The 13,903-nt window shown below is 37.9% G+C and overlaps 1 protein-coding gene across 1 annotated transcript; it reads left to right on the top strand.

Moving 5' to 3' along the window:
- The first annotated feature begins 12,444 nt into the window (after positions 1-12,444).
- OR2H4 (olfactory receptor family 2 subfamily H member 4) lies at positions 12,445-13,398 on the top strand. Its single transcript, NM_001391095.1, is given in 1 exon segment — positions 12,445-13,398. A coding segment is annotated over 1 exon segment (954 nt).
- The last annotated feature ends 505 nt before the right edge of the window (positions 13,399-13,903 follow it).

Below are 13,903 nucleotides of genomic sequence, written 5' to 3' on the forward strand. Positions count from 1 at the left end.
ATTTGAGACATAAGTTCTGGTTAAAAAGCATCAGGTGGAGCTTATGGGAAAATAAAAATAAAAGCCTCACGGTTCGGAGCAAAACTCTGCTACCTATAGCAGAGGATTACACAACTTTTGAAACACAGCCTCAGGTGTGCTGCTGGGTCCTGGTAGAGACAGAACAACAGACCATCGAACATCAAGTAACCATATAGCCAAAATTACCCATCATGAGCTGGGTACTCTCTGACCCACCAAGTCATTAGTTTGGTGGATACAGCAGCAATCATCATAACATGATATTGGTACATCCAGGATTGAGCACAAGATGACCAGGGGGCAGGAACAAATTACATGAGCAAGTAGCTCAGACCTTGATGATATCTATCACTTTTGCATCAATATCTTCCACAAATCACATCTATGCCTGCATGGGAGAACACTTCCAAGCTAACGGAGGAGGAAAAAACCTGAGCTTGGTTTATGAATAGGTCAGCTTGGTATGTGTATGCAAGTCAAAAAAGGATCAATACTGAATCATATTCCTACTAAAGAGTGACCTTGAAAGATAGTGGTGAGGGAAAACCCTCTCAATGAGCAGAGCTTTAATTGGTACACTTGGTCATCTACTTTAAGTGGAAAGAGAAGTAGTCTGAAGTTAGTCTATGTATAACTCATGAAGAGTGTAAAATGACTTGGGAAGCTTTTGGATTGCTGTAAGGAAAAAGATAGATTTTGAATAAAGAAGTGTGGAACAGAGGAACATTTATAGACATATGGAAGGGGGCATATCAAGAATTTCCTTCTTTGCATCGAGTTAAAACCCACAAGACAGAAGCTACTATAGAAAGGAATGAAACAATCAGGAAGAAAATATGACTTGGCAAGCAGATATTGTCAAGCTTCTGTCATTTGTCCTTGTCCCCCAACCTGTATTACTGGTACAATGGGCACAGGAATGAAGTACCCATGGTAACAGGGATGGAAGTGATGTATGGGTTTAAAAAGCATGCCCTATAAGCATTGCCAAATATCCAGTCAGCCATCAGTAACAGACCAGTGAAATATCCCTGATAAAACAGTATCCCGTCAAAAGACCAACCAGCAATGTCATGTTAAGTTGAATACATTGGAAGCCTTCCATCTTTGATGTGGCAATGATTTTTTTGGAATGGATACACACACTCCAGGTATGGGTTTGCCTTTCCTGACCACAAGTCCTCAGCCAGCACTACCATCTGAGGGATTGGAGTCTTTGATTTAGCAGCATGAGATCCTACACACCACTGTGTTAGACAAAAGGCCAACTTAATAACAAAGGAAGTGTGGGAGCGAACACAAGACCATCAGATCCATCGGCCATATCATGTACTGCACCATCTCAGAGCGATCTATTAGAATCATGGAGAGACGTGTTTAAGACACATCTAAATGCCAGTCTGAAGCAATGCCATCCTCCAGGACCCCAGTGTATACTTTAAATCAATTATATTTATATGATGCTGCGCTCTCACAAGGAAGAGTACATGGGTCTAGGAACCAAGGGGAGGAAGCAGGAGTTGCCCTACTTATCATCACTTCCAATAACTCATTTGAGAAAGTATTTCTTATCTTCACAATTATGAGCTCTGAAAGCTTAGAGTTTATCTTCTCCCAAACAAAAATGCTTCCACTAGGGAGTATAGAAAGAATATTAAGAAGGGTACTACTTTGTCTAAATACGATGGCAAATGACTAAGTGCAATGAGCTTGACTTAAGGAAAGCATCGTGATGAGAGGCTCAGACACCTCTAAATAATGCTAGTGGGTAAACCACAGAGACCAGTAAAAGTTCTAGCTAATGCTGAGGGGAATACAGAATAGATAGTAGAAGGAGATATGAACATAATTTGTGGATCAAAGACCTGCTGCAGTGGTGGTAAGAACAGTTGCAATGACAGTATTCTTCTGTTTGCCAAATTTATGGAGGCCCACTAGAATCCTGTAGGAGCTTCTCACAGAACTTATACAAAGGACTGGATCTGAGCAGTTAAAGGAATAGATCATGTTGAAAGTTATAATGCACTGCTCAGATTCCTGTTCTGGAGTGAAGGCATTATTACTAGAGCTGCTAGATATGCTACTGGAAGACAAACTCATCTGAGGTCCTTTTTCTGGATTACCTCAACTAAAGAGAATTGCCTCACTAGACACATGGCCCCTTTCTATGTAGCCTGCATTCAACACTGAACCACAAGGACGTTTAAAGCTTGTCCTCTTGCCCCAATTCAGAACATCTCTGAACTATCACCTAACATTGAGGACTCCCTTTAAGATCTAGTGAAATTTTGGTAGAGTTTTCATTGCAACTTGACTTTTCTCTCTCTTCAATTCTGCTTGCTTCCCTTCCCTTCCCTTTCAAAGATATTGATCTAAAAAGCATTCTCAAATAAAGCTCCTAACTGCTAATCTCTATCCCCGAGTCTGCTTGCTGGGCAACTCCGTCTTCAATGTGTATTTTAGGGTCAGTGAATCAAATGGTCAAGCACCTATTATCATACTTCCATCAATACGGACTATATCCCTAGTTTGAGGTAATGTTAAGCAGGGTCAGATGTCAGTAAATCAAGCATGGTGGTCTGGGCAGATCACCACAGGCAAGTAGGACATATCTATATCTAGAACATCAATGCTTTAAGAACTAATGGCTCCCTTGTCAATGGTCAAAAGGTTTGATATAATCAACTTTCCACAAAGAGACCAGTTTTCTCAGTGGCTGATACTATACCAAGGCCTCAGCATTGAACTTCACTTCTCTAGGCATCAGAGAGTTCAGGAATTCATCAGTCTTGGTACCAGACAGTTCATGCTCTTGGGCCTATGCATAGCCTCCATTTTACCACAACAGCTCCACCATTTATGGGTACATTGCACAAAAAATGATTTGACTGAAAAGAAACTAGGTGACATCCATTGGTTTGGGAGGTGACTCTTCCACGGCAGATGCTCTTTGGTGGCCATTAACATGCAAGATAAAATTCCATGTTTCATTCTCACTCCTATAGAACCATTCACATGCACCCTCACTAGACCTCCTTGTCTCTCGATATTCCCATATTGCCTTTTCCGGGCCTCTGATCAACAAAACAAGTCCTTACCTCTGCCCAGAAGCCTGTGTATATCCATACCACAAACCCTTTCTCCTTCTATTCTAAGTTGACATTCACGTGAGCTGTACAGTTCTTCCCACTGAAAGAAACTCCTCTCACTACTGTCCTTGTGGGTGACTAAGTTGAGCGCTAGTGCAGCATCTGTTTACTTATGACTTACAACAACATATAAAGCTGACTACTTGTGAGAGTCCTGAGGGTTTTCATTCCCCAGCATCTGGTCAATAGGGAATCTCCATTAGGCCATAGGTGGAGTGTGTATCACCGATGCAACAGAAGTAGGTTATAAGTGTCTGGACCACTACTTTAGATAGTTTGCGTTTTCTGGACATGCTCCAGCCTGATTCCAAATGTTTAGTTTCCAATTATATGCTGGATTTTTGCTGCATCAATCTGACCTTATGAGTTGATGGATCTGATAACATCCAATGCATGATGGGAAGCTCCAGTTACATAATCACTTGATGTCTCTATTAGGTCAGAATAGCTACTTTTTACAAGTAATTTTCTCTCCCACAAGCCATTTCCCTGGTCCCAAACTCTGGGAGTCTGAATGTATCTCTTCTTTTAGCCTGTCGGAGATACCACACAAAGTCCTTACCTACTAAAGATACCTCTAGCACCAATGAATATACTTTGTTGTATGACTCAAGCAACATGACAACTCTCAACAGAGCTTATACCTGCTATAAACCCCTCTTTTGCTCTGGTCTCCACATGAAACTGGGAGACTTCTCAGTCATCCAACAAATAGTTCACAGCACTATACCCACGTGTGGTATATGCTACCTCCAAAATCCATTGAGTTCTATCAAATGCTGTGCCTCTTTCTTTGTGGTAAAGGGTAAAAATGCAATACATTCTCCTTAATATTAGTCAGAATGTACCAGCACACCCGAGATTATTGGACACCTAAAAACTTCACTAATCTGGAAGACTCTAAAGTTTGGTAAGGTTCATATTCTACTCTCTGACATTCATCTGATAGATTATTCAGGCAACTTGCACCTTCCTGCTTAGATCTGATTAGGATGCTGTCATCAACATAGGGGAATAGTTTATGTTCTTTGAACTATCAGGACAGTCAAGATTCTTGTAGTCTATATTTCATCTGAAGGAAAGAGAGCTAATAGAGCATCAAGGTGAGACACTGAATGTGTCCTATTGTCCTTCCTGCATAAGGAAAAATTGCTTTCGATTCTCTTTGATGATGGGAATTGAAAATGATACACTCAACAAAATAACCACGTGCAGAGCCTTTGTTAATCGTTTCTGGTTAAGATTCTACAACTGATACACCGATTGCAATTGGGGCAACAACTTGTTAAGTTTAAAGTAATGTACTTTCATCTGCCTTAGTACCTCTAGTTTTTGTAAGTGGGAGCCATCATCTCTTTATTATTCATACTTTGTGTTTCAAAGGCAGAACTGATCTGTGTATTTTCTCCAGGATACATTACTGCTTCTGATCTTGACTGATGAAGGGCAGTTTAATAGATTTTTCCCTGGGTTCTTACTCCTTTAGGGTATCAATGAGAGGGTTCTTCCACCTGCTAAGTATATCTGTCCCCATTTATGCATTCAGGGACCAGAGAAATACCATAGGGTAGGTCCACAAACCCACCGGACTTACTATAAGTTTTACTTAGGCCAAGACTCTATTTATCTCCTTTCTTCTATGAGCCCCCACTCTACTTGTGGTTCAGGATGGCATTTTGTGTGCCCTGCCTGGTATGTGTCAACTATCACTCTATATTTAATGGCCCTCAAAATATTGGTTTCAATATTTGTCTTTACCCTTGTACAGTTACTCTGGTAAATGATCACACATCTCCTTGAGGAAATATTAGGTGGAATATTTATTGTCTATTCTTGCAGTGGCCTTCCAAGGGACCTGTCTTTCCCTTTCATTCACAGGATGGGTCAAAGAACAGTCTTAGATATGGAAACTGGGTGAAAGGTCATTATTTTCCCATTGCTGCTCCCAATGCCATTTCACCAACTCTTAATTTTTTTTCTGACTAATAAACTCAAACAACTTTCTAGTTGTCTCTACATCTATCTCATCTCTGGAAAAATTATAGTCTGTTAGCCATCACCATAGGTCTTTTTGGATTAAGACACTTTTGCTGCTGATCCAGCCCTGCTGTCCATTATGTTAGTTATATCTAGCTGGCTTCTGGAAGTTAAGAGCTGTCATCTGGATTCTGCTCATTTGGAATTCTTTCATCCCCATTCACAGTGGGGAGCCCAGTTCTTGGAAAGCATCTTCTATTGTCAACCCTGGTCTACAGAGGACATTAAACTCCTCTTTAACTAGTACATTCCATATTCTCATTAAAGAGTGTGTCCTCTGGGATATCACAGGGAGTGTAGTTAGGTGATAAGTTCTCTGCCTGTACATAATAAATCCCTTCTAACTCTAATCGTTCTGACACCTACCTCAATATTCCATCAAGGAACTGTAGCAGCTCCATTGCTGGCATCACTACTCTTTGGGGCCATTATTAAGTAAATGAATGGTTACTTGATCACAAACACTGTGATAACGTAACAGTGGATCTGATAACCAAGGTGGCTACTCAGTGACTAATGGGAGGGTAGTGTATAAAGCATTGATATGCTGGCCAAAGAAATGATTCATATCCCCAGCAGAATGAAGTGGGCTGGTGTAAGATTTCATCACACTACTCAGAATGACAGGCAATTTAGAAGTTATGAATTGTTTATTTCTAGAATTTTCCATTTAATATCTTTGTACTGAAGTGGACCATGGGTAATTGAAACCATGGAAAGTGAAATAGTGGATAAGCGGGGACTTCTATACCAATCTTTTTCTTCAATGCTTCCAAGACAGTCAGTGAAAACCAGCAAAGTTGACAATATTCTGATTATTACCCCCATATCTTTCAAGGGCTAGATCTACCATATACCCCAATAATTCTCTTTCTACCAGCACCTCATCCCAAACCACAACAGGTAAGACTATTAGTAATAGTGATGTTAGAGCATGCTAAGATTTATCACTGTTCCATTTACCCCTATCAGTGGAGGGCTTGTTGCAATCTGACTGGTGAGTGATTCATTTCCTGAATTCTCTTCTAAGCGTCTGCTTTCTAGAGCTGCTTTCAGTACCAACTTTATTTAGATCTCCCTGAAAGCAGAGCTTGAGACAAAAAATTAGTTTCAATTAACTTATTTGGGAAGTGCCTTCAGGAAGAATGAGTGAGGGAACAGAAAGAATGAGGCAGTTAAGAAAGAAAGACAATATAAGAGTGCATTAGCTAGGTTGTGTGCAATGGAAACTCAGTTCTCCCAGGACCTGATGAAAAGCATATGGAATTTTTTCACCTGAAGGAAGGGTTTCTGGAACACTTATCCATTAGCTACCCTCCTCCTTTGTTTGAAAGTTTCCCCTAGGGTCATTAAATCTCTTGCATTTCTGGGTGGCACTTCTCTGTGTGCTAAGTGGGCTCCCACAGTGTCAGAAAAGGCCTTCGGGCAAACTGAGAAGACAAGTACAGCATGCTTGAAGTACATCACTGCCAGGGTGTGTGAGATGAATTTGATTTTACACAGAATTTTCCATCACCGGTCTGCTAAAATCAGAGGCGGGCTGAGGAGATGAGATACACAGGCACCAGAGGCATCTACTTTAGAAGGTGAGATATAAAGGTTGCATTACATATTTGTAACCACAGGAATTGGGGTACCCTGGATCTCAACAAAAACTCCTCCAGATACTGCTCTGAGAGGCAGAGGAGGTGAACTAAAGGAAAATCACAGGGAAAATCGATATTTTCAAGAAGACAATCTCAACAGAAGTAAAGATGAAGAGAATTCTTGTATTTTGCATAGTGAATATCAGCTAAACTAAAACTCTCTCCTTCTACCTGAGAATCTTTTGAGAATAGTTGATCCAGGAGGGAAAAATAAATCTCCTCCAATTATTAGTAATTATAAAGGAACTTAGAGAAATAAGATAGACGGATGGAGTTGTAGATATATAGATAGGGATATATGTAGATAGAGACATATAGGCACCACTACAAAAGAAAAAAGGGTAAACCAGGAAAAGAGGAAAATTCTAATAGACAAAGAACGCAAACCAGAAGTTACTGGAAGTGGATGAAAGTCACAAGATGGAATAAGAGGCAGCTTGGTTTTGAAGATGGGAAAATCTACAGGACTCTGAGATTCTTTAAGATGTCAAGCTTTATTCTTCTACTGAAATATCAAACTCACATTCATGACCAAAGTGAACATTTCCACTCTAATTTGAAAAAATTCTACAGAAAATATAAGAATAATAACACAGAAAAGAGAAGAAAGACTCAGAGAGGATACAGTCACTCTTAACTTCATGATGGGGATGCCTTCTAAGAAATGTGTCATTAGGCAACTTTGTCATTGTGTGAACATCATGGAGTGTGCTTACACAAACCTAGATGGTATAGGCTACTCCACACCTAGGCTATGTGGTACTAATCTTATGGGGCCACCATTGTACACACCATCTGTTGTTGATGAAAACATTGTTTTGCAGTGCGTGACTGTATGTGGATTTTCTAAAATGTGATGCATAGTAAAGAAAAATCTAAGTAAAATAAGAATATGAGAAATGAGAGGTCATGTGCATCTTAATGCTTTGCAAAATAATTTCACTTGGCAGTTACCTGTAGATCAATATCTTGAAAGCATGAGAACTACTGATTGAGAGAACTTCAAATGAATCTACATCTAGTGTGTGGACAAAGTCAAACGTGATTCATCGTAAGCGGTAAGAGTAGGGTGGATAGATAGGAAAGAATAGGACCAGAATATTCAGGAAATAACTTTAAGCAAGCTATGTAAAAACAAAACATACACTGATATAAAAACTTTAGATAAATTACTGCATGATATATCATTTTGTTGTTCAGACTGCATTCAGCTGAGATTAAGAATTCATCCCTAGTGTATGACTATATAGTAAATGCTAGATATTAGGTCACATCATAAGTTTTCTTAGAATCCTGGCTTGAGTGGTCCATTTTACACAATGCATTATTTTTAAATGATTTTACATGCTTTCAGCTTTATTTCCAAGCATGTAAAATCTCAGTCAAGTATAGCTATGCTGCTATACTTGGATCTCTAATTAAAATTCCTCTCTATCGATTATAGTTCCATTTTTCAGTTCTATGTTTTTTTTCTTTTTTTGGCAGGGTAAGATTTGCCTTTTATTTATTTATTTTAATTAATTTTTTTATTGTAGTAACATTGGTTTATAACATTATATAAATTTCAGGTGTACATCATAATACATTTTGAATTCTGTGTAGATTACATCATGTTCACCACCCCAAAACTAATTACAATCCATCACCACAAACATGTGGCTAATCACCCTTTTCACTCTCCTTCCTCACCCCTTCCTTTCTGGTAACCACTAATCCAATCTCTGTTGCTATGTGTTTGTTTGTCATTGTTTTTATCTTCTACTTATGAGTGAGATCACATGGTACTTGACTTTCTCTCTCTGACTAATTTCACTCAGCATAATACAGTCAAGGACCATCCATGTTGTCACAAATGGACGGATTTCATCATTTCTTATGGCTGAGTAGTACTCCATTGTGTATATATACCACATCTTCTTTATCCATTTGTCCCTTGATGGGCACCTGGGTTGCTTCCAAGTCTTGGCTATTGTGAATAATGCTGTGATGAACATAGGGATAAGGGTGCATGTATCATTATGCATTTGTGTTTTCATGGTCTTTGGATAAATAGCCAGCAGTGGAAGAGCTGGATCATATGGTAGATCTGTTCTTAATTTTCTGACTAATCTCCACCATGCTTTCCATAGTGGCTGCACCAGTTTGCACTCCCACCAGCAGTGGATGAGGGTTACCTTCTCTCCACATCCTCTCCCACACTTATTGTTTCCTGTCTTGTTAATTATAGCCATTCTGAGAGGAGTGAGGTGATATCTCATTGTAGTTTTCATTTGCATCTCCCTGATAGTTAATGATGTTGAACATCCTTTCCTATGCCTGTTTGCCATCTTTATATCTTCTTTGGAGACATCTCTGTTTCAGATCTTTTGCTCATTTTTTAATTGGGTTGATAGTCTTTTTTGTTGTTGAGATGTGAGTTCTTTCTATATTTTGGACATTAACCCCTTATCTCATATATGGTTTGCAAATATGTGATCCCAATTATTAAGTTGTCTTTTTGTTTTGTTGATGATTTCCTTTGCCGTGCAGAAGCATTTTAGTTTGACGCAATCTCATTTGATTATTTTTTCTGTTGTTTCCCTTGTCCTATCAGACATGATATTTCAAAAAATGCTTGTAAGACCTATGTTTTCTTTTAGAAGTTTCACAGTTTCAGATCTTACATTCAAGTCTTAATCCATTTTGAGTTGCTTTTTCTGCATAGTGTAAGACAATAGTCTAGTTTCATTCTTTTGCCTGTGGCTGTCCAGTTATTGTGTTTACTGTCTATTTCTCCTTTTATGTCAGTTAATAATTGCTTTGTATATTTAGGTGCTCCTGTGTTGGGTGCATAGATGTTTACAAGTGTTATACCATCTTGTTGGATTGTTCTCTTTATCATTATGTAGTGCCCTTCTTTGTCTCTTGCTACAGTTTCTGTTTTAAAGTCTATTTTGTCTGATATATGTATTGCTACCCAAGCTTTCTTTTCTTTGACATTTGCATAGAGTATCTTTTCCCACCCCTTCAGTTTCAGTTTGTGAGTGTCTTTAGTTCTGAAGTGTATCTCTTGTGTGCAGTGTATATATAGGTCTTGTTTTTTTAATCCAGTGGCCACCTTATGTCTTTTGATTGTAGCATTTAGTCCATTGACATTTAAAGTAGCTATTCATAAATATGTATTTATTGCCACTTTGTTGCTTTTTTTCTGGGTGTTTTAGTAGTTCTTCTCTGGTTCTTTCTTCTTCTCTTGCTCTCTTCCCTTGTGGTTTGATGGCTTTCTTCAGTGATATGCTTGATTTCCTTTTTCTTACTCATTTGTGTATTTATTAGAGGTTTCTGGTTTGTGATTACCATGAGGTTCATTTATAATATTCTACGTATACAGCAATGCATATTGAGTTGATAGTCTCTTTAGTTTGAACTTTCTACAAGCTCTACTCTTTTACTCCCCTCCTCCCACATTTTATGTTTTTGAAATCACATCTAACCTCTTATTTTGTGTGTATCTATCCATTACCCTCTTATCATTGAAACACGTAGTTTTAGTACTCTTGTCTTCTAACCTTCGTATTATCTTCATAGGTGGTTGTTCTGCTACCTTTACTGTATTTTTGCCTTTACCAGTGATTTTATTTTATGTTTGTTTTGAGTGGGTTTTTTTTTAAAAATAATTTTCTTATTCCTATTTGTGGTCTTCTCTTTCCCACTTAAGTCCCTGTAGCATTTCTTGCAGAACTGGTTTCTGGGTGATAAACTCCTTTAATTTTTGCTTGTCTGGGAAATTCTTTATCTCTCCTTCCATTCTGAATGATAACTTTGCTGGATAGAGTATTCTTGTCTGTTCTAAGCTTTATGTTTGTGGAGCAATTTGGAAAAAAGTGATAGATGATAAATAAAAAGATGGGAATAGTATCTGGATTTTCACCCTCAGAATTTTGATGATTTAATCTAATTCTTTAATATTCGGTCCACTGAAAAATATTTTGGAAATATATATCTTTAATTTAAATGTTGGCACAAATAAGACTTCATCAAACATATTGATTTGGGTTAGAGAAGAGAGGCAAGAGTTTAAATTTCTTGGAAACATTTTCAGTCAAATAAGTCAGTGGAGGACATAGATTTATAAAATCTGTTTCAAACCATTAACATTGATTATTTTCCTTCAGTGACTCTATCCGCAAAAGCTCATTGTAAATTAAAAAAAAACTTGGAAAGTGAAAAGTGCTACGTAAACCAACTTGAAGAGCCAACAGATTTTGTCATGCTACACAAATAGAAAAATTGGTTGGGAACAGAGAAGCAGAAAAGTGAAGCAACAGAGTACAGAGTTCGAAAAAATACAACAACCATGGAAGAGAATTGAGACAGAAGAAGGAAAAAGGTACTAGGGTGCCACTTTGCTTTACCATGTTAAGAAAATATGCCAACGATTGGGTAAAAAAAAATTTCCTTAAATTTCTTTGATCTATGGAAAGATGAATATAGATAGTACATTCTCCAATTTTTTTTGTAATCTCATGTTTTCTGGGAAGAAAAGGACAGTAAATAGAGATATTCCTGCTCTATAATATAAAGATGGATAATTTATAATGGTGGGAAATATAATTACTTTTCAATTCTTTTGCAAAGGAGATAGTGTAGACATATAATATTTCATTTCTCCAAATGAATTTCTCTGCAACACTTTGCTTGTAAATTTTGGTGTTTTGCACCTGGAACAATCATTTGGATAGTATCATCCTCATGACCATGAGATGATCATGATAATTATAGCTAACATACACTGAACAGTTACTATGAGCCAGGAATTATTTTTTTAGTAATTTCTTTGTGTGTTCATATTTGGTTCCTCCAACAACCACAGGTAGTTTCTATGATTTTCCTACCTTTTCCAAATAGACAATCTAAGGGAAAACTAAAATAAGAACAAAATGTTTAAATCTTTTTTAAGATCACATAGCACAAGGTGGTGAGGAAGAATTCAAGCTTAGAACTCAATAGAGAAGGTGGAAAGAAGGAATGAAGAAGAGAAAGGGAGAAAGAAAAGAGAAGAGGAAAAGAGATTGAGGGATAGGGGAGATGAAAGGGAGAAGGAGAAACATGGGAGAAATGTATTCAGATAAATTGAGATACAAAGACAGAAAAATAAGAGAACAAAACGAATAGAGAAAGACAGAAAAATAATATGCATGGAACAGTAATTTATATAAAAAACTATGTGATAATGTGATAAATGTGCCATCTTTGAGAGCAAAGATGGAATGATTTCATAATATTTTGCAAAGCGATTTTTGCTCGTAGGTGTTTAATATATATTTTACATAATATTTATAATGCATAGCTCTCATCAGATATAAAATATGAAGAAGATCTGAGAGAGGAAGAGAAAAATAGAGAAAATGAATGGTGAGTATCAAACAAGATTATAACAAGATTAAAACAAGTCACTAAATCTTGTATCTTTTTCTCAAAATATAGGAAATAAAAATAACATCCTTGAGTACAAAGGAATCAAATAAGTCATAGTGTCCTCTTCTTGTCTCTGTATTGGAAACATCACAGGCTTTTTTGAACCATTTCTCAAAGAGGTGATTACCCAGAAGATTATGATCACAATTTGTAATAACAGCCACAGTGATTTCATCCTCCTGGGCTTCTCTGACAAGCCATATTTAGAAAAGATACTTTTTTGGGTAATTCTGATCTTTTATGGCTTGACTATTGCAGGAAATATGGTCATAATTCTTGTCTCCTTGAAGGATCCAAAACTCCACATCCTAATGTATTTCTTTCTTTCCAACCTTTCCCTGCTAGATCTCTGTTTCACTAGCAGCTGTGTTCCACAGATGTTGGTTAATTTCTGGAGTCCAGAGAAGACCATCAGCTATATTGGCTGTGCCTTTCAACTCTATGTCTTCTTGTGGCTTGGGGCCACTGAATGTGTCCTTCTTATGGTCATGGCTGTGGACCGCTGTGTGGCAGTGTGCCATCCACTGCAATATACCACTGTCATGCATCCAAAACTTTGTCTGCAGTTGGCTATTCTTGCATGGGGAACTGGCCTGTTTCAGTCTCTGATCCAGTCACCTGCTACTCTCCAGTTACCCTTCTGCTCCCTCCAGAGGGTAGATGACATTGTATGTGAAGTCCCAGCCCTGATTCAGGCCTCCAGTGCAGACACCACCTACAATGAAATCCAGATGTCTGTAGCCAGTATTATTCTTCTGGTGGTGCCCTTGATCATTATCCTTTCCTCCTATGGTGCTATTGCTAAGGTTGTACTGAGAATAAAGTCAACTACAGGACAGAAGAAAGCATTTGGCACCAGTGCTTCTCACCTTCTTGTGCTGTCCCTCTTCTATGGCACTGTTACAGCTGTCTATCTTCAACCCAAGAATCATTATGCTCACGAATGGGGCAAGTTTCTCACTCTTTTCTACACTGTTGTAACCTCAACTCTTAACCCACTCATCTACACTCTAAGGAACAAGGAGGTAAAGGGGGCACTAATGAGACTGGGGAGGAAGACTTGGGATTCCCAGAGTAACTCTAGAGGTTGACACATGTTAATCTGTTTCTTAACCTGAGTAGAGAATATAATGTCATCACAAAAAGTTGAAGATATACCCCCTAACCCTGAAGTAGGAGAGAAAGAGCTGTGTTTTGTTCAAGCTGAGATTTCAGTTCCTTTCATCAATCATTGGTTAGGCCTTTACTTTCTTCATGGTGCTGATTTAGGCACAGTATGGTATGGAAATAAATATATTTAATAGTCATTGTCTTAACATCGTCTTAACATTGTCTTAACATGTAATACAGTTGAATTGGGGGAACAAAAGAAACAAAAACTTGCAAAATAAATGACCAAATAATATGTTTCATGCCTTTCCCTTTCTTTTTTCATTCTATTTTTCCTCCATGCACATCCAGTACTTTCATCCAAATGTCTATTGACAACAAGGCTCCAAATGTTTTAAGACAGAGACAAGTTAAGAAAATCTTCTGTACTCTGACACTCTAGTGGGTCTTGGTTCTGAGTTACTTCTACCTCTTTGCCTCAGTATG

The sequence above is a fragment of the Equus caballus genome, chromosome 20, assembly GCF_041296265.1.
Source record: "Equus caballus isolate H_3958 breed thoroughbred chromosome 20, TB-T2T, whole genome shotgun sequence".
Classification (NCBI taxonomy): Eukaryota; Metazoa; Chordata; class Mammalia; order Perissodactyla; family Equidae; genus Equus; species Equus caballus.